Raw genomic sequence first — 16,953 nt, forward strand, 5'->3', positions numbered from 1 at the left:
CGGAGCGCTGTGCCTTGGCCATCCCTTAATGGGAATTTCCCTCCTTTCCCTGACAGACACTGCCACTCTGGTGCGTGAGTCATGTCCTGGACAGGGAGCCGTCAGCCAGGGGGACGTTTGATTCATGGTCCCGAATCCCAACCGACACTTGTTTGCCACTGTTGGACTGGCTGACGGACTGACTGAGGGCTTTCAGACCTGAGCAGAGTGACACAGAACAGTGATTTAGTGTGCGTGTGAGAGAGAGCACACCTGTATTTTACTGTATATGTGACTTCATACTGTAAGAAACCAAACATCATCCATAATGTCACTGGGAGAGGGGTTGAGTGTTAGTGCTTTGACACTTTGTTATGGACAGGTTGCAATTATGTTGTGCAAACATTGCCTTTGACTACTGAATGTGTCTAAGACTAAGATGGATGGAGTTTGCTTTAGCAGAGGTGTCTGCTAGCATTGATGTTTTACCTTCTCAGTATGTGTGTAATGAAGGTTGATCTGCTAGAATAAAAGCTATTTACTCATATCTACACATACATGTAAACTGTACTGACTGGCTTTTATATCCTGAGGAGTTTTTCATCAACTGATACTTCTTTGGAAGATCTTAATCACTGGAAAATATCTTCTTTATGTTTTTGTTGCACAGCTCACCGAGGATGAGATAGCCACAATCCTCAAATCAACCTTGAAAGGTCTGGAGTATCTGCATTTTATGAGGAAAATCCACAGGGACATAAAAGCTGGGAACATACTCCTCAACACGGAAGGTCATGCGAAATTGGCTGATTTCGGAGTGGCTGGACAGTTGACGGTGAGTCTGATTCCACTGGGCTTTCAACTCTCTTAAAAGTCGGCATTACAAAATCTTTGAGAAAAAAGGTTTCTCAAAGGTTTCGGGTCCCCCCCACCATGAGAACATGGCATCTGATAACCATTTTCCCCCGTTATATCAATATTAAGTTATCTATTTTAAAAAATTGTACAATAATATGAGGTTAACCTGTTTATTTCCACAGTGGTGTGAAATACGTGGCAGGTTTTTGTTTATTTTTCATATCCAAATGCTGCTGAGTAAGCAGCTCTCACAAAATGTTTACTGCCCCTAGTGTCCTTTAACATTGACAGACTTTGGATCTGCCTTGAGAAACACACCCCTCCGGAGGCAGAATCCATAGCCAGGATAGAAGGATAGAATCTTTATGCTTTTATTCAGTTGTTCCCTTGATAAACAAGCATCAAGTTTCCAAGCAAAAGTTGTGGTTTTTCTACTAACTCCTTACTGCGGACACTTTCGTTTTCCCACACTGGAGTCCTGATCCCATTGCACTCTATTTCTGCACCATGATTGGTTAATGTGCCTCTGACCCACAGGGTCCTGCTAAGGGCTATGCTCTCTATGGACAGCTATCCTCCACTGTTCCTGTGTGATAGCGGAGAGAACACAGGACAAGCTGTGGTCAAACAAGCCCAGAGCGGCGGAAGACAAAATATACACAACACTCAGCACAAGCCACACAAAGAAACACACACACACACACACTCTGACGCACATGCATGCACACACACACACACACACGCACACACACACGCACACGCACACGCACACGCACACGCACACACACAACACAGCAGATCCCTGTTCCGAATGGGAGTTTTTATTTTGGATCTCTCCAAGACTTTTCCCTCTCTAATCAGAGATTGTGACCATGCCTGGGGGACAAGGCCCACACTGAACAGCTGCAATTACCCTGTACTATAGGGTCTGGGTGGTCCATGGTTTATACAGCATAAGCTCCCCATTACTTACCTGGCTGCATTGTTTTACTTTTTGGACACTAAGCCATTTTTGCTAAGCACTTGATGATTTAAAGAGCCTAATAAAAACTCCGGGACCGTGGCCCCTAAGAACCTGTGTTGGCTGTCACTGAATTGGAGTATGGGTTTGGGGGGGTGTTAGAGTTTCAATTTGGTATGGCTGGAATATATATAGTACAATAAACCATTTTTAACCCCAAGTTTAACATAACACAGAAATCGTTTAAAACGTATAAGAGGGGGGGGGGGGAACAGGTTTTTCGCCTGATTGCAGCCAAAGGATCTGCGAAGTCAATCAGGCCTTCCCCCGTCAAGGCTGCGAGGATGTGAGGAGAGAAGCTCTGGGTAATGGCGTGTAATGATGATGCGTTTCACAGGGTCATCCTTGTTCTTGTCCGTCCTCCACTGGTCTACTTGGAGGCCTCTCTTACACCAGAACTGTGTCCCAATAGTCCCAAATAGCTTTCTCTCCTCATCTGCTTTCCTTCATGACCACTGAGATGTAATGTAATGTGTAATATTTGGAAAGGTCTACGCAAAAATGGTGGAGCTTTTCCAGTCATTGATGATGAGAGAAAGGAGACAAAAGCAATTTAGGACGATTAAGACTATTGTCTGTCCTCCTTTGACCCGTTTTTCCTTTGCTCTGAAGGACACGATGGCCAAACGTAACACGGTGATCGGCACACCCTTCTGGATGGCCCCAGAGGTGATCCAGGAGATCGGGTACAACTGTGTAGCAGACATCTGGTCCCTGGGTATCTCCTCCATAGAGATGGCAGAGGGGAAGCCACCCTATGCTGACATACATCCCATGAGGGTGAGTGCTGGGCTGGGGGCTGGGAGCTGGAGCTGGGGTATGAATCCCTTGGCATGAATCTCCGGGCATGTCCTCTATAGAGATGGTAGAGGGGAAGCCATCCTAAGCTGACTATCAACCCGTGACTCTCACCATGGACCTCATATGTACTTTTCTGTTCTCTCTCATTTCGACTTTGCTTTCAAGAGCAAAATGTATTCAATCAGGAAATGATTCCTCAACTTGTGTACGTCTAGTTACCCTCAAAGTATGCAAAGTGAGAATGAGCAATCACAATACCATTAAGGAAGTAGCCTATGGGAAACACTGTGTCACTGAGATATCATGAATGAGTTGTAAGTGATAAACAAATGATGTGATGGGGTTTTCACATTTTGGGCCTGCTTCATGTGGTTAAGGCGGTTGTACACAGGGTTACTGTTCTCTGATGTCTCCGTACAATCATTGAAACACTCCCAGCATAAAGTCAAACAGTCCCGGTGAGTGTTTTTGATAAATGCAATTTGCTGCTATGCTCTTTTCCAGGCAGCATCTTGTACTCAGCCTGTTGTAAGTTAATTTGCCAAATCAACTGAAAAAATAGAGGAATCTAATCAAAAACACTGCCCTGGCATGAAGTACACATACCAGTGGTCGTAGAAGGAATGAGACCCTCTTTAATGTGGTGATTGCATGGTTACAGTTTGAAATGCAGTTTCCGCATAAAAAAAACAAGCTTTTCCGCTGTGTTTTTTTGTTGATATTTTAGCCCCATTTGTTGTTTACTTATCTTTTTTTATTCTAAGTACTTAAAGCCTTTATGCGATGACCTCCTCCTCACCTTTTCACCAGTTTTCTATTGTGTCCCTCAAACACACACATGAAACATTTTTGTGTGCCGGTGTGTGTAACTCAAGTGGCTGCAGGTTTCATTGCTGGCCAGACAGGGATGTGGAAAGTGCCGTAGAGGTACCAGACCTTTCACAAAACTGTCAAACCAATGGCCCTCAATGGAAGGTGAACAGGGACTTGGGGATTTCAGCAAAAGTAAGCAAGCCCAGAGAATCAAAGTGCTGTGGCACCAGGGGGAGGTGTACTACATCATGGTCTTCATCTGTAGTGGCTCGACAGGAACAGAGGTTGACCTTGCTGCTGCACACCTCCTCTGTTTCTGCCTGCTGTGCTGTGGGCACTTCCTGATCCTACACTGGGCTGTCCCACAGTGAGATATTAGCTTCAGGAGTCAGAGAGAGAGAGAGAGAGCTGGGGTGGAGAGGAAGAGGGCTGCTGCTGTTCCTATAGCTGGCAGTGCTTATGGCTGCACTGGGATACAGGGGAACAGGGAAGCCTAGACTGACCTGATGGCTGGTCTGCTAACTGAAAGAAAGCACACAGTGTGTTCTGTTGATTGAGTTTAACTGCTCTGGTCCCTCTTAATAAACCATCAAGTTCCACAGTCATCATAACACATCATCACTAGGCACTTGTGATAGATTAAATTCACAATGCTTTATTTGTACAATGTGAAAAAAATCATATTAGAAATAGGATCACCTTGACTCCTTGTCTCACCTTTTCAGAGGAGTATACACACGCACACACACACACATCCACACACACACACACACACACACACACACACACACACACACACACACACACACACACATACACACACACACACACACACACACACACACACACACACACACACACACACACACATACACACACAGAAAACACGAATGCTAGGTTTGATCATATTCACCACACTTCTCTAATCAATATGGACGTAGAGAGTAGGTTCTCTTGTTTTCTCTGGACCAGCCCGAGAGTTTGTGGTCCAAAGTTAGGTTATTGTTATTCAGGAATACATTCTGGAATATTGTGCGTATCGATTGCCTTAGCTGCAGGCCCTTTTGGCCGGGCCACAAAGCCTGCACACTGCCAGTAGGTTGTTTCTGCTACACTTATTTTTAATACAAGTATTACATGACTTTCCTCTCTCAAGGTTTCAGAGGGGAGGAAATAGCAGATTGAATGTAAACAAGATTAGCTTCCCTCTCGCGTGGTGCAGCCAGCTGCTGCTCTACACGCCGCCGTAAATCTCCCCGTCGATGCGGAGCAGCACAGAGTTGGCGCTCAAATGAGATGTCAACTGACATTCTGTCAATGGCCGGGCCTTCACAACTGAATGAAAGTGTCATGAAAAAGTACTCTCCAAATGATTTGAGTCAACCCTTCAACTTAACGTTAATAACGAGAGAGGTGTAGTCCTGATTGTGTTAATGTAACGTAGCATTTTCATCTTATCCCAATTCACAGTTTACCTCCTTGTAGAATTCAATGAAGTTTGCCAAAAACAGCCCACATCGGTGTCACAACCAAAGAGAACATAACAATTTACAGCTGCACTACACGGCATGTAGGTTGTATGTTGTGTCACACTGTATGTATACCCTCTCTTTTCATGCTGGTCAGAGACTACAGATCCAATCCCTGGTTCCCTACACTCTTGCAAAGCCATCTAGGACTAAATATAGAAGATTTGTTGCTCTTTCAGAATATATTTCACCTGCCAAAATACACAGGCCCTGCTTTCTTAACCTTGAGCAGTGATCTGTGTATTTTGAGTGGAAGTGCAGGGAAAGGCGAAGTTTGCTCGACGCGCTGGCAAAGGCTAGATAATGACATTGTCTGCTTGTGTTTTTGGAAGCTGTGAAACCACAGCAGGGGTCTCTCACCCCATAACTACCTCATTGTAAAGCCTGGCCATTACTCAGATGGGATATATTGATATTGATTGCTGCTGGAATCTATCCCCCCAACCTGCACTCAAGCAATCATCATTAGTTTTTCTGGTAACAGTTTCACGTCTGTCATCGAGGTTCCTCGTCTCCCTAATCCGAAATAGAAATAAAGCAAATATTTTAGTTTGAATTTAGGCATCAATTACACTCAGCCATGCCATTAATTGTCATTATTCCCTACTATTCCTTCATTCATCATTATGGGCTCCTGTATGCAATGTACTTCATTACCTCATTAACAATTAATTTTGGACAATCACGCCCATGTCTAGAGTTGCACAGTCAACTGTGCAGAGTAAAGCTGTATATAGTATGTGGGGAATGATGACCATGCCCACTGTACTGCTCTACTCCCCCCCCCCCCAACCCCTGCAGTGCCCCCCTACCCCTCCCTCTCTCATATGCCTGACACGTCCCCTCCACATCATCATCCTCACATTCCCAGGGTAGCTATGTGGGTGTCCCGCCGGGAATTCAAGTAGCACATCAGGTCGTCCACTCAATACCCCCCCCCCCCCCCGTTTAAAGGACTTCATTGCAGGCTAATTGGGATAACATGGCTGGAAATGTTGACCTTGGTATTTCTAAACAAGGTTTCAATTATCTTGTAATAAGCCCATTCAGCCAGGACAGATTCACCAGAGAAGGAAATGCAAAACATGCCGCAGTTGATGGTTGGCTTTCTCTTCTTTGATTAATCACTCTCAAAGTAAGTAGTGAGGACTGGTAAAATAATTAGAGGGAAAAACACCCTTCTCCCATGGCAGTAACGTTTAGATCGGCCTTCACCTTCACTTCGTCGGTCAGGATAAAAAGCTGTTTAGTTTTCAAGCCTTTGGTGAAGGAGTTTTAAGTGTTTTCGCCTGCTGATTATCATTCCTTAAAAAACGCTAACATTTGTTTGTTCACAGACATGAAGTGAAAACCCCATTGTTTTCTAGCAGTGTGAATTGCTCTCTAAATGGAGTTGTTGTTGTTGTAGTTGTTCTATTCTTATATGAATACAAATAATAAATCCATTAAAATACATGACTGTGAACCTGAAAACATCCGCTTACTGATCAGAGAACACCTTTGTGTTTTCATCTCACCCCGTTTGCGTTGTTTCGACCACATTCACTGTGTGAGTTGGTGTGTGCTGGATCCTGGATGTGTGAGTGCTGGCGTTGCAGCCAGAGGCCTGGTCAGAGCAGGTTCGATCCAAAGCCAGGCTGACCCATGATGGGAGACAGAGTTGGCCCTCCCCAACAGCAGCTGTGTTCTGTGCATCGGGTCATCTGGACCTGTTAGAAAACCAACTGACCTGTGTTGAATTAGCCCGAATTCAAAAGTAAACAGAGGACCACATAGCTGCAGTCAGCACACAGGAAGAGGAGGAGGACTGGAGAGATGGTTTCATCAGATAAAAACGGAAACTGAAGATCCATGAAACTGGACAGTGAATTTCCCTTTTCATGTTTTAATACAGTATGAGCAGGTTGACTTGTCTTTTTTTGTGTGGCGTACCCTCCTCCTTTCTACCTCGCCTCCTCTCTTCTCCAATGATCATCATTCCTAAGAATGTCTTTCTGCAAGTGTTTAGCGCGCTCCTTTGAAGAGGGTCCAAGTGGCCGATTTGCCTGCGCTTTGTTGTTCTAAATGCTAGCTGTATTAAATCACGGCCCTGTCGGTACTTCATCTTCTCCAGCCTGAGCGAACTCACCGGAGGAAGTCTTGTTCTGCACCACTGAGGTTGTCAAGGGACTTGGCATATTTACACAGCTTTTTAATGCAATTCTAATAGCACCGTGACACTTTAAATGCCGATTTTTGTTGCTCTTGGAATGGTGTCCTTCAGTATATATATTCTGGTGGAGACAGCAGTTGATTGAAAGAGAACGGGGTGCTTCTGTGTCACCTCCAATAACCGGTAACATGCTCTCTCTCCCCACTCCCCACTCCTCACTCCAGCCCACATGTGTGCTGTGTGGAAGACAGAGGAAGAGAGCTGCAGTTGCCTCTCTGAAAGTTCTGATAGTTACCTGTACACACACACACACACACACACACACACACACACAAACACACACTAATAAAACCAGAGCGGCCTCTGTTTGTTTTTTAATTCAATAACATTTGCATTCGATATTTTACAGACAGCCTTATAAAAGACCATGTAAGGACGGGCGACCGTAGAGGAGGTGCTGTAAACTGGCAGAGGAAACGCACCTTTCTTTTATGGCACAGGCATAAACAGTAGTTTACAACCAGGGTTTTACTGTCATATTGCATAACATGGCCCCTTTAGAGAGGGCTTAAGCCAGGCTGCCCTGGGTTTGAGCTGGGCTGAGCCTTGTGAAATGCCCAGATCCCTGATCCCTCCACTAGGACACAAGGAGACGGTGGTCCAAGACTTATGGCTTCTCTTATCAGCCTCATACTCAGCACTCGGCCTTCACCTCTGCCACATGGTAAACTGGTATCTCCCTTTTGTCAAATAGCTCCCCTAATTTTATAACTTTACCATCCTTTGTGTGCGTCTCTTTGTGCGCGTCTCTTCACCCATAGCGTTCAAAGGTGCATCCACCCAAAGATAACAGTTTACAGTAGTTAATTGGTGATTAAACGACAAGATGCCCTTGTAAAATTTCGCTACCAGTGTTATGGCGTTTTAAAAGTTTTAAAGACGAAAAACAGTTTAGTTGTAATGGAACACTTGTTTGTCTTAAAGGGTTGTTTAACGATTTGGTTGGCATTCTACCTTCAACCTTGTCAACATCCTTTAATTTAAAGCTACATGCCTGTGTTTATACACAATGATATCATAACTGTCCTTGTAGTGCCAGGAACTTTATTGGGCTGTTTTTTGTGCTAGTAGGAGTAGGATATTCTGATGCACTGATGTACTCATCATCACCAGGTCTCTCTCCTGCTGTCATTTTATGTGACAGCCAGATTTTACACTCTGAGGTCTGTCAATTTGAAGAGATTTATGACCTGCCCAGCAAGGGCCGAGGCGCTAAATCCATGTAATTACATTTTAAGCAGTGTTGGCTGGTTGAAATACCTCAAGTAATTAGTTTTGTTTTTCCACTGTTCCTGTTCCACTGTTCCACTGTTATAATCTTCCCCTTTTGTGAAAGGGTTTGGACAGTGCTGGAAAACAGAGATATGGTATGAATTAAAACTGACGTAGTTGGATGTAAGAATAGAATCAGACCACCTGAGTCTGTTTGGATTGTTTCCTTTGATTAGTGGTGCTATGAGGGTTATGTAAAAGCTGTCAAACCATATTACTTTGTTTATTTGTCGTACCACCTGAGTTTCCATAATACATAATGAGCCAATGATTGGAACATTGTGTGTGTGTATGTGTGTGTGTGTGTGTGTGTGTATGCGCGTATGTGTGTCTGGCACAGGTGGTGGGGGGGGGCATAGAGTGTACTCATCTTCACACCCACTTTATAAAGCACATCTTAATCACTTCACCCTTGAGGAGACCAGCAGAGTCTAAGCTGTGTTTGACTTTTAATTAGTTGGAACTCTCTGGCGGCAGTTGTCATTGGGTTAAAGAAGAAGAAGGACTCCCGGTCCCACCCCCTCCCCTCTCCCCTCTCCCCTCTCTCCTCTCCCCTCTCCCTCCCCCTCTCTTTCTCCTCGTCTCTCTCTCCCTTCTCTGTCAAATATTTATAGCTGATGGGAGATAAGATTATTCCAGCCTCGGACCTCTCAGTGCCAGCTGCTGTAGACCTTTGCTCATAATAAAGTGTAAGATGTGTTCCAGGCAGGGGGGAAGATTGTTTTATTTGGAGCTCATCCTGGGGGGACTATTGATAGGAGGGATACACTCGGAGGAGCAGGACAGCATAGTTGAGATAGGAATCTTTTGGCTCTGCTCTTCAATCGAGCCTATTATCTCTCTAACGTTTTGTGGGAGTTTTGTTCAAGTTTTTTTTTTCTAGGAACAGGCAGGCAGGCACAGTGGCAGTTTGGGAGCCAAAGTTTTTTAGGGTGAACTGATGTTTTCCTCTGCACAAGACAGAGAGCTTTCATCACATTAGTGTTTGCCAGGTCAGGGTGTTAAACTAAGCCAGTGTCTCCTATTCAAGGGTTTAGCTTTAGTCTTCATTTCCAGGAATTGTGTGTTTCATGGCAGCCTATGAACAATGCAGGGGAGGCTGGTGGAGAGAGAAATCAGAGGACGGGCTCATTGTAATGCATGGAACGAAATTAGGAATGGTATCAAACACACTTTTTGTGTTTGATACCATTTCTCATTCCATTCCATGCATTACAATGAGCCCGTCCCCTGGAACAAAAATGTGTTTAGGATGGTTTCAAAGGAAGGACTTGTCAAAGTCAGTTCACCTCTGGAAGATAAACAGCCTTAACACAGCTTTGGCTTGGAGGGGAGGGTTTTATGAACATTTATGTATATATTAGATTTAGCCCAATGTAATTGTACATGTCTCTATCCAAGATTGTATTCTGTCTGTGTGAGAGAAAACTGTCTTTACCCTCCATGTAAGTGTATGGAGCAGCATATGACATGCCAGTCTTAATCCACCAGAACACACTGCAACCTGTCATCTTTGGGTGATGCTCATGAGAGGAAAAATGAATCTTGTTTAATAAAGAAAATTGCCATCTGGGCTTTGCAGTCAAAATTATTACAATATGTGAATGCTGCCTCAATGAAAAATGGCAAAACATCCATAGTTTTGTTAACCTCAAGCAACCCTGGTATTGGCACACCTCAAACAGCACATTTGGAAACAAGTCTATTGGGAAGAAAGACCTGGAAGAGAGTAGTTCTTCACCCTTTTATAAGCTGAACTGAAACAACAAGTCCATATGTTCATAATAGTTCAATATATTCTTGCAATTCTCTCTTGCTTATCTCCAAGGAGTATGACTTGCAGAATGTATTGTCAGTAGTGTCCAATACTCCTGGAATCATTGTGTCAAATATCACTGCATCTTACAATAGATGTTATCGTTATCAAGCTTTCAAGTTCATATCAGATTATAATTTTAGGCATCTGCAAGTTCAGAAGCAATATATGAGTGTCATTCTTATCAACAGGGCTGCTGCGTCTGCCCTCAGCGTGGGCACATAATCTGCTTTATTGGTTTGATATTGACAGAAAGCCATGCCGGTAGTGCCCTCTAATGGTGGAAACTCAAAGAGCAAACAAACTCCAACCCGTGAGCTTCTTTATCAAAGCTTCTATCAATCGACCTTTTGGGGCGACAGCTTGTTGCAACAGACGTACTGTATGGTATGGCTCTCGACTTAAGAGATACATACATAGGATAGAGGTGGACTTTGTTACAGCACAATAACAGCCTCTCTAGACTGGAGCCAGTGATTGACCTGTGTTGTCTGTTTTCTGTTGACTTGTCGTGTGCAGTGTTCAGGGGCCCTCCACCCTCGCTAGGCAGCCAGGGGGTGGATGTGCATCTTACCCCCGTGTATGAGGGAGCATAAAAAGGAGCTTATCGGAGTGACGAGGTGGATCCTCCCTCAGGACCGATGCCTGTGATAAGATAAGGCCCTCCACTGATATCAGCCTGCCCATCAACAGGCGACAGGTCCACTCCACATCCATGTCTTCCCAGACTGATTATGGCAGAAGAGCTAACAACTCCATTAGAGCAATGAGGCATATAAACACACACACACACACACACACACACATGCACATGCACACACACACACACACACACACACACACACGCACACGCACACACACACACACACACAGACAGAGAGGAGGAGAAACAAGTGCATCTGCGTAACAACACAAAGATGTAGACCGACAGTATCTCGCTGTGATAACTATCGGCTGTTGATGAACACTCTTATCAGGGTAAAGCCTTCAAACTGGTGGGAGTTTCCCATTGGCATTGGTGGAGGTTTTTATAATCTCTCCATTCACTCTTCTTTGCTAAAATATGTTTTAGTAAATAGGTCATCTTTTATCGGTCATCTTTCAATGTAGTTTTTGTTTCTGCTTGACAAATATGCAATAATAATATATCCAGGAGAAACAGATATCATATATCTTGCTATACCCCTCTCATCCCCTCTCGTGCCATCATCAGCGATTTAATGAGTGTTTATCACCTCACCTTGACTGCCCAGGACAAAGGTTAGCTTTTATAGGCCGTATTTTCCTCTAGCCCCCTTCTGCTGGTAGTGACAGAGCGCTGTATTATAAAGGCATTACTTACGTGTTTTTGTCTTGCGCCAGATAGCTACCACCTTGTTTAGTAATGTCTTATTATCTGTTCTGATAAGGGAAAAGATCCCTGGCTCAAAGGGTACTAGGAGCAGAGTGTCCATCAAACCCTGTTGTCTTCTTTCCCTGGAGAAGACAGCTCTTATATGGAGGCGTAGTCGTTGAAAATATTTGTAGAATGTCTATATGAAATGATCATTTAATGACACTATACAGCTATAGCCAATCAGTTCTCCTGCTCTGATATATGTTATATTTTACTTTTTAATCATGTTCGGCTTGATTTAACACTTTGAAGTATGATTACAGTAGCATTTTGTTCCAGTGAGATGTCTATTACTCTTCCCTGGGCCCAGACAGTTTGTCCGTGTGGCGTTGTCGGTCAGTGACAGGCTGTAGCAGCAGGAAGAGAGACCTGGCCTCGCCCTGCACCATGTTAACTGGCAGGCCTGCTCAGTTGTCACAGAGTGTCAGTTCCCTGAGCCATCGTTATCCTTTGTTTGTGCTCTGGCTAGACATCGTCTATCATGAGCGCTGATTAGTTAACTCGTTTAAATGCTTTGCTATTCCTGTCCCAGCGCTCATCTCGCCCGCTCAGACACCCCAGCCGGGTGAAATTCTTCAGAAATTCTTCTGTACGGAGACTACTGGAAGGGGGAGCTGGGAGTTAACAGTGTCTTATACCTCATACATTCCCCTCCCCCTCCCCCCCTTGCTAATGGTGTGCAGATGTCAGGAGGACGTTGTGTCCGTGTTTAAGTCCCTACGCATGGAGGGCTCTCAGTCCTCCTCCTGAAGCCACCTGCACTAGACCATACCCTGTTTTTCTTTCCGACGGGAGAGGTAAATAAATGGGCCCAGGGCAGGGCCTGCCGGCTGTCTGGGTCAGACACGGTGAGAGGTTCTGTTTATTTATTGATGTCTCCGCCCACTCTTTCCCGACCCTGTACTCAAGAGGGTGATGACTTTGAGACGGTAATGGGGAGTGATGATTCTTATTTCCTTGGGAGAAAAATCTATTTTCAAGACATAACTGTTCACCCACATGTCTGGTACTGGGCCTTGCAGTAGCAGTCTCGCCATAAGTTCACAGTATGAAATCCAGTGTGATATTTTCTGTTTACCCTCTTTTCAAACTAACCCTCCACTGCTCTGTTCGTTCTGTGTTATAAACCTTGATTTCTTTGTATATATATCCTGTATATTTTGTGATGTGTGTAGCGGTACCGTCAAGACACCAATGCAGAGACCACTCAAGTTCAACTCAACAAGTAGCATAGGACCCCAGCTCCCAGGTCTTCACTGTCTTTGTTTTTCCTAGCCTTCACAGAGGCACATGCCGGGCCTGTCTGACCCTCTCCCTGTGGGTGAGTGGGCTCTGAAAGAGTGCTCTGTGGAGACTGCAGTGGTGGTGTTGTTGAGGAGGACAAATAGGCTTATCTGATAGATGAAGGTACGTGCTGGGTAACACAGCGAGGTGGAGGGGCCGCCTCCAGAGACCATTAAACAGTCACAGATAAAGACCCAAGAGTGATGGGCTCACTGTGATGCCCTTTAGTGGGAGGAAATTTAATGGAAGTGGCTACATTGGTAGCAGATGGAGCAGTTTCCTGGATCTCAGTCACGGTAGAAATCCTAGACCCCCTTCAAATTTGTTCGCCAGATTTACAGTCCGATAGAGATGGCGGGATCGAAGGGGATGTGTTTATTTGCCTGGACCTGAGGCACCAGGGGTTCTGATTTCTGCCCTTTTTTTTTTTTTTTCTCTCCTTCTCTCTCTGTCTACCCTTGTCTCTCATGCCCTCCCCTCGCTTCTCTATTTTTCTTTTCGGCAGGCAATTTTCATGATTCCCACGAACCCTCCTCCGACCTTCCGGAAGCCCGAACTGTGGACTGACGAGTTCACCGATTTTGTGAAGAAGTGTCTGGTGAAGAACCCAGAGCAGAGGGCCACTGCTACTCAGCTTTTACAGGTATGTGTGTGTATGAAGTGTGTGTGTGGGTGTGTGGGAGGGTCAGGGTGAGTGTGTGAGTGTGTGGGTGGGTGGGTGGGTTGGAGGGAGAGGTGAGGGGTTGAGTGTGATGACAGTAATAAATTCACATACTGTGTGTCTTGCTGACTGAATCATTAATCAGATTTACTGATAATGTGTATAGCTGAGGCACATACTGTACACCGCCTATGTTTTCCCTAACAATTCAATACAGAATACATCAACTGTAAACTGAAAAAAAAAACATCTGTCAAGTTGTGATGTGTTTGCCCACATAATAACTGATACCACATTGAGATAGCCACACTCCCTGGGGTTCCATTCTCAATCTGAATTAAATCCATGTCTCAAGTTATGGGCCGACACACTCCATGGCTCAACATGCCCAGAGCGAGCACAGTTAAAGTCAATGTTGAATTTGGCCATTGTTTGAGGGAGATTTTTGAAAAGGGTAATGCAAATTTCTGTGCTGTAGGCACAAACCATCGGGATTGTGTAAGTCACGGTGGTGATAAGCCTACGCTGTTTTCCTACTATAATACTGTTGTTTTTACTATGGGAATAGTTACAGAATCTCACTTCAACTATTTGTTGGTGATGCTGATTAGCTGAATAAATTAATTAGACCACTGAACAAACTAATCATGCTGCTTTTGATGATCATAAAAAAAAATGGCACTAACTGAAACAAGATAGAGTTGTAGAGCTGATTTGCTTTGACAGTCTGTATGATGCACTGTTGATGTTTGAAGTTCTTTACCCGTATCTGGAATGTAGATTCCAGTGTTTTTCAGTTTAGGCCCAGTTGATTTAAGCTAATTAAGCCAGACTCCTGAATGTTTGGATGTAAGTCAGTGATTAGAGAGTTGGTTGGGTTTTCAATCCGTTCCAGATAGCCCCTCTTCCCCTCTGCACTAGTGTAGAAGCTAGAACAGAACTGGGGTTTCATTTTCTCAAAGGTGGATTTCACAGCTCAGCCACGGCCTTTCGTCCTGGTGTTCTCTCAAGCCTACCGAGAACCTTCCTACTTCATCTCTTTTGAAAATCCAAGCCTACTCTTCTCTTAGACCAACAAAGTTCTTCATTGAACACATTTTGTTCATTAATACACAGAAGATTGACCTACAAATATTGATACAAATGTTACTACAGTATTTCACAACTTTGCAGCTGGGTTGTCAGGAGAAATTAAGTACTCCTTAAACTACAAAGCGTTCGGGAAACTGACCCCAGTTCTATCAACCCTGCATGGATGGATGGCTCCCATCCCTCAGATTGTTTATCACTAAGTAGAGTTATTTTTGTCCCTAGTGTGTTGGCCTATATGGAAGGAGTAATAATCCATACAGTACTTTTTGTAAATCCAGAAAAACAATGGATACAATTGACTAAATATGCTTTTATCCAAAGCAACTTACATTGCAGTGAGTGCATACATTTCAGTATATATGGTCCCAGCAGGAATCAAACCCACCACCTAAGCGTTGTTAGCACCATGCTCTACCAACTGAGCCACAGAGGACCACTAAAGATGTTATATACTGTATTAATAAGTAATCACTCAACTGTCTTATCACAACCCAAAGGTGGTCCCTTTTATTGACTGCTGTTTTCAAACATTTGACCTATAATACTCATCAATGATTGTCTCCCATCCTCTCTCCCTCTTGTTATCTCTCCCTCTCTTTCTCCCTCCTCCCGCTCTCTCTCTCCCCATTTCACCTCCAGCTCTCCTTTATCAGGAATGCCAAGCCTGTGAGCATCTTGCGTGACCTGATCACAGAGGCCATGGAGATCAAGGCCAAGAGGCACGAAGAACAGCAGAGAGAGCTGGAGGAGGAGGACGAGAACACGGTGAGAACAACCTCTAGAGGCCCCCCCACACACACACACACACACACACACACACCTAGACACACTGTCCACTGTCATCTAGAAACCACTGACGACTGAGTCATTAAACCTTATCTCAGCTGTATTAGCTTGTCTAGGGTTGTTAATGACATTGGGTTACAATTGGGTTATCACCTGTATCTTTAGCAGTGAATCAAGACAGACAGTCGGGTCTATGATCATACATTCGTTTTCTGCCATATCTGCTTGCACGGTGTCAGAGAGGAGATTTCTCTCCCACAGACTTGAGGAAGGAGGGCACCAGAAGCTGCATTAGTGTGACCACGATCCTGCTCTCAGATCAATCTGAGCTTGTTGAGTGCTGTGTTCAGAGATGGCCTGCAGCTATTGGGTTTTCAGTTGCGTGTTAATGATGACTTTTTAAGTGCAGAGAAGGGAGTCTGAAAATGCAGACAGGCGGGCCCACGTAATACAGTGGCAGCTCTCCTCCGATTACAGGCACACACCAGAGTCTGTCCAATCCCACCCCTCCATGTTATAACCCGCCACCTTCCCTGTTTGCTCCCAGATAATGCTATCAGAGCCGATAACCGCCTCCATCCCTTCCCGGGCCCCTGTTGCGTCACCGGGAGCCCAGACTAGGGGGATTTAGTGGGGTGAAGGAGAAGGGCATGCGCCCCCCCTCTGTCCCTGGCCGTCCCTGGCCCTGCCCGTCTGAGGAGGGTGCAGCGCTACCCTCACCGACCCGCCCGCCCCGTCAACACGCCCCGCCACCACGCCACCGAGAATCCAGCCCTGTTTGGATAGCTGCTGATGTAATTCTTGACATTTTTGGACAAATTAGGTCTGAAATTGCGAGCCGCCGCAACCCGACGGGAGGCTAATCCAGATATCAAGGTTTGGCTGTTGGTTTGAGCATTATGGAACATGGCAGCCCCTGTTCCGCCCCCGTCCGCCTCCGGTCGCTGTTTGAAGTGATGGCGAGTTGAGTCTGAGGTCGAGCAGCTGCGGCGGGGGGCAGCTAATGATAGGATGATGGGGATAGAATTGGTGGGGTGGGGGGGGGGGGGGGTTCAGGGTTTTGGGGGACGGGGGGGGCGGGGGCTGGGGACTGTGTTAGTGGTGGAGGAAAGCCCTCGGTTGCCTAGGAACGAGTCAGAAACATTAGTAAATATAGCCGCCTGGCATTCAAGACCTTGCCGTTGATAGCTGCCTATTTATGTAAATGGTATTCACTGTGGACTGCTCGTGCATTACCCGAGTGGATGCATGATGACTGGACTTTGTAGAGATAGGTAGATGGGAACCTGCCAACACATGGCCTAATGATGAAGGCAAGCTTTCTAGTTATTGAATGTTTATTGCAAGCCTTCGCTGTCTGGGGTGACCCCCCCTTAGAGTGGCATGGTAGAAAGGTGTGCTGTATGAATGCCCACACCCACGTACGCACACAC

General features: G+C 45.2%; 1 protein-coding gene across 1 annotated transcript in view; it reads left to right on the forward strand.

Annotated features, from left to right (window-relative positions):
- LOC310811150 (serine/threonine-protein kinase 3) overlaps positions 1-16,953 on the forward strand; it is a 53,638-nt gene that overhangs the window by 8,488 nt on the left and 28,197 nt on the right. Inside the window, exons 5-8 of the mRNA XM_083679233.1 lie at positions 650-814; positions 2,471-2,638; positions 13,487-13,624; positions 15,374-15,499. Of these exons, the coding sequence (XP_083535359.1) occupies positions 650-814; positions 2,471-2,638; positions 13,487-13,624; positions 15,374-15,499 (597 nt within the window). The remainder of the gene's footprint in view (positions 1-649; positions 815-2,470; positions 2,639-13,486; positions 13,625-15,373; positions 15,500-16,953) is intronic.

This window comes from Argentina silus (genome assembly GCF_951799395.1).
Source record: "Argentina silus genome assembly, chromosome: 10".
Taxonomy (NCBI): Eukaryota; Metazoa; Chordata; class Actinopteri; order Argentiniformes; family Argentinidae; genus Argentina; species Argentina silus.